This window comes from Punica granatum, chromosome 1, assembly GCF_007655135.1.
Source record: "Punica granatum isolate Tunisia-2019 chromosome 1, ASM765513v2, whole genome shotgun sequence".
NCBI classification, from domain to species: Eukaryota; Viridiplantae; Streptophyta; class Magnoliopsida; order Myrtales; family Lythraceae; genus Punica; species Punica granatum.
In genome coordinates, this window is record NC_045127.1 from 42,841,150 (window position 1) to 42,849,318 (window position 8,169).

Consider the following 8,169-nt stretch of genomic DNA (forward strand, 5'->3'; position numbering starts at 1 on the left):
AATATGATCAGATGATGAATCAACTTTGTGGGTCCCTTAACAGTCCACGTAGGTCACACGTAGGCAAAAATTGACGGAATTTATAACAGATGTCATTTTTGAGACATTTTAGAAAACTTATGATTTTTTCTGTTACAAAACAAAATTTATAACAAAACTGAGACATTTTACAAAACTTGGCTTTTTTTTTTTGTAATTTGCCCTAATATTAATGAATAAATTGATTGCAATTTAAAATATATATATTTTAGTATGAAGAAACCAATTAGAGGAAAATTACATTATTTGAAATCTAATTTAACTGGAGCCGAACTATCCTTGAGCACATGAAATATCGAAGAAATTAATTAAAGAGGAAAATTATATTCCTTAAAATCTAATTTCGTTATTTTCCAATGAATAAGTTAATAGCAATTTAAAATCTATTTTCTTAATATCAAGAAATTAATCAGAGAAAAAAAAATTCCTTAAAATCTACTTTAACCAAGGCCAACTGTCCTTGAGCACATGAAATATCAAAGCTTAGTGCGCATAGAGATATTAGAGCCCGTCTCATTGAAGTTATACTTTTAGCTAAGTGAAGCAGTGTATAAATACTTAATAAAAATCTAATTCAAGTTTATCTTATAACTATCCAGATTAACCAAATTTTTGACTAAGTAATACGATTCTATTCATTAAAAGATATTATGATGAATCCAATCTAATCTAAAGTTTGATCTTGAGAATGACCTAAATAAGTGATAATTCATTCACCCAAAACTATATGTTAAGTCGAGCTCTCATGAATGTATATATATATATATATATATACATGACAAGGCTTTCACCAAAATCACTGCAACATTCGAACGAAAATAATAAATTTGCAATTTATAGCAAAAATCCTTGAAAAATTAAAAGTTGGTATCGGTAAATGAAATTAGTCAATCTTTCATTATTAATTATACTAACTAAATTCTTCTCCTGGTTCAGTAAATAATATTTAAATTACCCATTGCATTGCTTTTTAAGGCTTGAAGAAATATCTGCGCTTTCTTCTTCGAAGGAAGACAATGAAGGCGGTAATAATTTTATTATGATCTTTCTGCCCTTAAAAGTGTTATATTCTTCTTCTTTTTGTTCTCTTCTTTATTTTTGGACTATAGGCATTTTATTTACATGTCCTACTATTGATTTCCCTTTTTTTTCTCCTCTTTGTAATCTTTACTCGTTTGTTATTTATCAATTCTTTGTATGAGTTGAAGGATAATAAAGATGACAAAATCACCTCAACGTACCTCGTCTTTTATTCCTTCTTCCATGCTGGTGATTCCTTTAGTAGATAAAAGGTTCTTAAATCGTTTCTATGGAATAAAATATTATTCTACATATTTGCTATTGCGTATTCGAAGTGAAAATCCTATTTGTATAGCTTTTTACATGTCACAATATAAGAAAGGGAGATGTTGCTTAAGATAAATTGATGAGAACGACATCTATATAAATGATAACCATTTTATTATAAGAAAAAGTTATACACTCTTGGAAAATACATATAAAAATTCAAATAAAATTGGTAATATAAGTAAATTCCTTTATGTAAATTTAGGGTAAATTGCACCGGTGGTCCAAAAAGTTTCATAAATATTTCAAGTTGGTCCAAAATATTTTTTTAGTAATTGTTTGTACAAAAAGTTTCAAAACCATTTTAATATGGTACATTCCGTCAATTGCCCCTGACGCCGTTAACATTTTGCTGACGTGGCGCGTCCTATATGTCACTTTTGTTACGTGGAACCAATTATAGTGCGCCACGTCATTTAAGAGAAAATAAAATTTGAAAAAGTTCAATAAAAATACATAAAATAATAAAAAATAGTAAAAATTTAGAAAAATAATTTTAAACTTTTAATTTTAAATTTTAAATTTTAAATTTTAAATTTTAAATTTTAAATTATTTTTATTATTTAAATTTTAAAATTTTAAAATATTTTAGGGTAAATTGCACTGGTGGTCCAAAAAATTTTTCAAATGTTTCAATATGTTACAAAAAGTTTTTTTTGCTACTTGATGGTACAAAATGTTTTAAAGTTGTTTCAGTATAATACAAACCGTAATCTCGCTATTGACACCGTCAAATTGACGCTGATGGTGTAAAATCAGTTTTTGTGGGACGTTACATGATGGTGCAAAATGTTTTGAAGTTGTAACTTAATAATACAAAATGTTTTACATAAGTTACATAATGGTGCAAAAATTACAGATCTTGTAAATGACAGCTTGACGGCGTCAATAGCGAGATTACGGTTTGTACTATACTGAAACAATTTCGAAACATTTTGTACCATCAAGTAGCAAATAAAACTTTTTGTACCACATTGAAATATTTGTAAAACTTTTTGGACCACCAGTGCAATTTACCCATTATTTTAATATTAAATTTAAAATTATTTTTAAAAAAATTAAAATTATTTGTAAAAACTTTTAAAAAACTAAAAAATTATTTAAAAATTTTAAAAATTGTAAAAAAATTAAAATTTTTATTTTAAAAATAATTTTTCTAAATTTTTACTATTTTTTGTATTTTTGTATTTTCTATATTTTTATTGGACTTTTTCAAATTTTATTTTCTCTTAAATGACGTGGCGCATTATGATTGGTTTCACGTAACAAAAGTGACACATAGGACGTGACACGTCGGCAAAATGTTAACAACGTTATGAGCAATTGACGGAATGTACTACATTGAAACGGTTTTGAAACCTTTTGTACTAACAAGTTACTAAAAAACCATTTTGGACCAACTTGAAATATCCATGAATCTTTTTGAACTACCGGTGCAATTTACCCTGTAAGTTTATATGATTTTTACTTAGATATAATGCATATTGCCTATCTCTATAGCCTAGTTGAAGGTGAGAAAAAAAGCGTAGATTATTCTTGCAAAATGATAAAAAAAAATCTTAACTTTTACATAATTTAGCTTGTATTTTAAAATAGATATGATTAGTGTGTTGTATGATTTACGTAGTCTTATTCTATTTCAATGATATAATTAAGCAAACATATTTTGAACTCTATAATATCAAATTGCATGGGTAAGCATACTAGTAAATTTGAAACCATTAGATGACCACCATTAATGGTGACTCTCTCTCCAGCCTCTCTATCTCTCTAAACTCTCTCAACATAGCTTCCTCCCTCTAACCTTCGCTACCGGCACATTCGGTTTCGGCCAGCCTTGTCCGGCGCCCTCTCCCCTCCTCCTCGGTGCGTAGGCTCCGCTCCCTCCAACGATGGTCGTAAATTTCTTCCACTAAAGATCTCGATGGCTTTTGCCCATCCGGCCTAGCTTGGTTCCTTTCTCCCGTCTCCGGTGACTATCTTAGGTTCGATTTTCTTTTCCCTCCTTCTCCGATGCGCGACCATGAAGCTCGCTTCTGCTCCATTCGATGAAGATCCCTAATAAGTTGAACTCCACAGGACCAATGCTCGAGACAACAGCCTCGGACTCCGGTCGAGATGGTGCCTTAGGTCCATGAAGATCCATACCTGATACTCTCGGATCTCGGATCTATTCAGATCTTCAAAGATCAAGGTGACTTCACCAAGATCTGTGGCGAATCTCGCTAGACTCGAATCAGATATTCAAGTTTTCGATCAAATCTCACCAAAACAACCTTAATCCTTGAAGATCGATAGTGGATCTCGTTATATTCGCTTGTATTTTGGTCTCTGTAGGTCTAGGCCACCTTTGAGCTCTTACAGCCCATTCTTGGTCGAGACTCCACTATAGCCACTATAGCCACCTCTGACGAGGTCCTACCCCTCTTGGCCTTATGGTAGTTGTATGTAGGTTCCGAGGAATTTTTTTTTTTTTATCGCAGTCTTCTCAATGGTTTGGTAAGTCCCATAGGTTTGAGGTACGCTCAAGGCCATGTTATTTAGCTCTACTTTGGAAATTACTTAAAGGTCTGAAGCAGATTCCTGAGGCTGAAGAAAAAGATTATTGAATGAATCGAAGGACCTATCCCGGCCTTCATTGGGGATCCTTTAGCCAGCAGTAGGTTTAGATCGAGACTTTAGAGGGTTTAACTACAACGTTTGTGCTTGGGTGATTTTTGCTTTATATTTTCTTCATGATTAACCTTGGAGGTTTCATCGATTATTCTTATTTGGTAAAATTTTTTGAGCATTTTCCTGTATACCTTTCTCACTAATGAATGAAATCCTCATTAGTACAGAGAAAAAAGAAAAAAAAAAAAAAGACCACCATTAATGGTGAAGGACCATTGTTTTAATTCAGAGGGAACATCTCATTTCTCCTTTAATCACCCCGAAGCGTTGAATTCGTGCCCTGTGGACAAATATCCAATTACTTCTTGTCTTCACCCCGCTATCCTCAGTGCAGCGATCACTGCAATGGCACATAGTAACCGCTTGGAGCATGTGCGTGTGCGGGGGGGCCCACAAGCAGATGCAGTATGAATGGCATCAATGACTATTATTGGGGCCAGCCACCCGTACAGCACAAATCCTCCATAAGAGGGAAATTGCTATTTCCCCACCACCTCTGTGCTTTTTGATATATCCACTCCCCCACTCTCACTCCCTGCTGTACCCTTAACCATTAAAAGTAGCTCTTCTTCCTCCTCCTCCCTCCTTCTCTCTCTCTCTCTCTCTCTCTCTCTCTCTCTTCGCCTTCTCAGTTCGTCCTTCCTCCTCTTCGTCTCTTCCATACGGCCTCCCGTTTGCAAAAGACATGTCGGGAAGTGGCGGAGGTATCTTCTTCTTCTACTTCCTGCTTTGTATCTTCTTAACCTCTGCCGTATCTGTAAGTTCTGTTTCCACCCCACTCCAGTACCACACTCTGGTGCTCAACCCTCTCCCTTCAGCACCCACCCTATCATGGCCGGAATCGGAGTCCCTGTCGGAATCCCATCCGGAGACCATTTTACCCGAAGAAGAGTCCTCCACTGCGGCCCTCTCCGTTCAGCTCCACCACATAGACGCGCTGGCCTTGAACAAGACCCCACAAGCTCTCTTCGGCCTCCGCCTCCAGAGAGACGCGTCCAGAGTTAAAGCAATCGCTTCGCTGGCGGCCGCCGTGCCCCGCGCTAGGCCCAGGAACGCCACCCGGGCAGGCTTCAGCAGCTCTGTCATCTCCGGGCTCGCGCAAGGCAGCGGGGAGTACTTCACGCGCCTGGGCGTGGGCACGCCTGCCCGGTACGTATACATGGTACTGGACACGGGAAGCGACATCGTCTGGATCCAGTGCGCCCCCTGCCGGAAGTGCTACTCCCAGACGGATCCCGTCTTCGACCCCTCCAAGTCGAGATCCTTCGCCAATATCCCCTGCTCGTCCCCCCTCTGCCGGCGCCTGGACTCCCCCGGCTGCTACAACCGCCAGAAGTGCCTCTACCAGGTCTCCTACGGCGACGGTTCCTTCACCATGGGGGAGTTGTCCACCGAGACGCTCACCTTCCGCAGGACCAGGGTCGGCCGCGTCGCCCTCGGCTGCGGCCACGACAACGAGGGCCTCTTCGTTGGCGCGGCGGGGCTGCTGGGTCTGGGCCGGGGGAGGCTATCGTTCCCCTCGCAGATCGGCCGCCGGTTCAACAACAAGTTCTCGTACTGCCTCGTGGACCGCTCCGCAACGTCCAAACCGTCCTCCGTCGTGTTCGGCAACTCGGCCCTCTCCCGGGCCGCCCGGTTCACTCCCCTGGTCAGAAACCCTAAGCTCGACACATTCTACTACTTGGAGCTCCTCGGCATCAGCGTCGGGGGCACACGCGTGCCGGGGATCACGGCCTCGCTGTTCAAGCTCGGCCCGGCCGGTAACGGCGGGGTCATCATAGACTCGGGCACGTCCGTGACCCGCCTGACCCGGCCCGCCTACATCGCGCTCCGGGACTCTTTCCGGGTCGGGGCCTCGAACCTGAAGCGGGCGCCGGACTTCTCGCTGTTCGACACCTGTTACGACCTGTCGGGGAAGACGGAGGTGAAGGTTCCCACGGTGGTGCTGCACTTCCGAGGGGCCGACGTGTCGCTGCCGGCGTCAAACTACCTGATCCCGGTGGACACGGACGGGAGCTTCTGCTTCGCGTTCGCCGGGACCATGAGCGGGCTGTCCATCATCGGGAACATCCAGCAGCAGGGGTTCCGGGTTTCCTTCGACTTAGCGGGTTCCCGGGTCGGGTTTGCTCCCCGCGCGTGCGCGTGATAGAAGCAATTACTCCCCACTTCCTACTGCTTGCCTGTCTGTGCGATTCCAGGACCGGCCAAAAGGGCAAAAAGAAAAAGGCAAAAAAGAATATCTCCTGTCATTTTCTTTCTTTCTTTTTATTTAAATTTCTAAAATAGTTTTGCCAATCGATGAGAGGGAGGGGAAGACTGAACCGACCGATGTAATGTAACGATGTTCGTATTGGCTTTCTCAATTATGTTAAGAGCTTTTGGTTCCACTTAATTTGCACCATTCAATCACTTCTGCATACATGTGCTATGTGTATTTACGGTTTATTACGACGTTGGGGCAGGCATTGAGATGTTTCGGGGGCATTGAAGTCTTCCCAATGGGCCGTCGGGTCTCGGGTGGTTAAACTGCCAATTTGCCGCGGCCCGGCAAGTTGCGATGATCTTTTTACCTAAGTGCAGTAAGGATCATCACTGGGTTAGTGTGTAGTGAGTAGTGGCCGGTGGAAATTGACGTTTCAACAAAATTTCGCGGTAGTGAGGATTGCATTCCACTGAGTTTTGAGTGGAGGTTCAATTATTATTTACTTCTTTCCCATTTTCATCCGATAGTGCCAAAAAGGAACGGGCCAAAATTGAGTATTATTAGGCAACGTGCAGTCGGTTAGTTAGATATTCTTTAATTAATCCAAATTGCCCGTATAAATTTGTAATCGTGTTAGATATTTTCTTCAATTTATAAAAGTTATTAATTTATCAACGTGAGTTAATTCAATCGGTTCGGTTCTTATTTTCTTTAAATAAGATTTCAAGTTCGATTATTGTGAATGGAAAAAATTTAAGCTGAAATAGCTTTTTTCCTTAGTGAGCCAACCCGACTCGATTGAATTAGTCAGAATCCATTGAATTTTCGGATACCAAAAAAACAAAAGTGATAAATTTAGGGTTAAAATGATAAAATTTTACAAAAATCATTTGCTAAGCTCTCTCTCCACTCACTCTCACATTCGTTAAAGTTTTTTCCTTCCATCCTCCTCTGTCCTTTGGCTTGGACCTTCCTCTTATCTCCAAACAATAAAAAGAAGGGAAAACGATCTAAATAATAACAAACTTCACAAATTTTTTACGTTTTATCACAAATTAATTTTTTTCTATAAAAGAATACACAAATTATCAATCAATCATAAGTTTTATCATGCTGCTACAATCACTGTCAATTCTAACCGGACGTGCTGACATGGCATTAACGTTGATATGTAATTCCCGGAGATTTACTTTGTAGACTCCTCATAAATTTTATTATTAAAAATCATTATAAAAATTTTAAAAAAAGGACTATGCACCACCATCCTCATCTTCTCCTCCCGTCCATCTCCTTCAATCAACTGCATACCCCTCCACCTCCGATGATCCTCCACTTCTGGCAAGTCTCTGCACCGAGACTCCACCCCAATTGTAACAGCATTTCAGCAGCAAGCAGGGGGATGGTAGGAGCCACGTGAACCTCAGAAACTCCTCGAAACAAGCTCGTTGCCAGCTGCCCAATGGCACCCTAGTGGTAGGGAGTGGAGTGGCAGCAACAACTTCGGGAGAGCAGCAGCACAAAGAGTTTGGAGGAGGCAGCAATAGCTCGGAAAAAACTGTAGCAATGTCAAAAAATCAGTTTGTGATAAAACATAAAAAAAGTGTAAAGTTTGTGATTGTTTAGGTCATTTCCCCTAAAATGAACAAGTTATTTTTTTTTATATTTATAACATTAATGATGATTATACTGTATTAAAATTATATACTGTGGGTAATAGGAATGTTTTTTGTATTAGATAGTTAAATATTGATTCATGCATTATCTAAATAATTTAGCAATTTTGTCTAAATAATTTAACAAAAATAATACTTATTTTGATGGTTCCCCATAAGGCGGTACACCTCTGGTAAGATATTAACCATAAAATATCAATAAAGTTGTCCAAAATCCAAGTTTTATATAAACTA

General features: G+C 39.5%; 1 protein-coding gene across 1 annotated transcript; it reads left to right on the forward strand.

The window, feature by feature from the left end:
• Positions 1–3,102: 3,102 nt before the first annotated feature.
• Positions 3,103–6,451, forward strand: LOC116209705 (aspartyl protease family protein 2). Its single transcript, XM_031543444.1, has 2 exons — positions 3,103–3,371; positions 3,466–6,451. Exon 2 carries the CDS (start codon positions 4,745–4,747, stop codon positions 6,203–6,205), a length of 1,461 nt encoding a protein of 486 aa, XP_031399304.1. The 5' UTR covers positions 3,103–3,371; positions 3,466–4,744; the 3' UTR covers positions 6,206–6,451.
• The last annotated feature ends 1,718 nt before the right edge of the window (positions 6,452–8,169 follow it).

Excerpts from the sequence above, each read along its gene's own strand:
- LOC116209705 (XM_031543444.1), top strand. The coding sequence starts at position 4,745 with ATGTCGGGAAGTGGCGGAGGTATCTTCTTCTTCTACTTCCTGCTTTGT.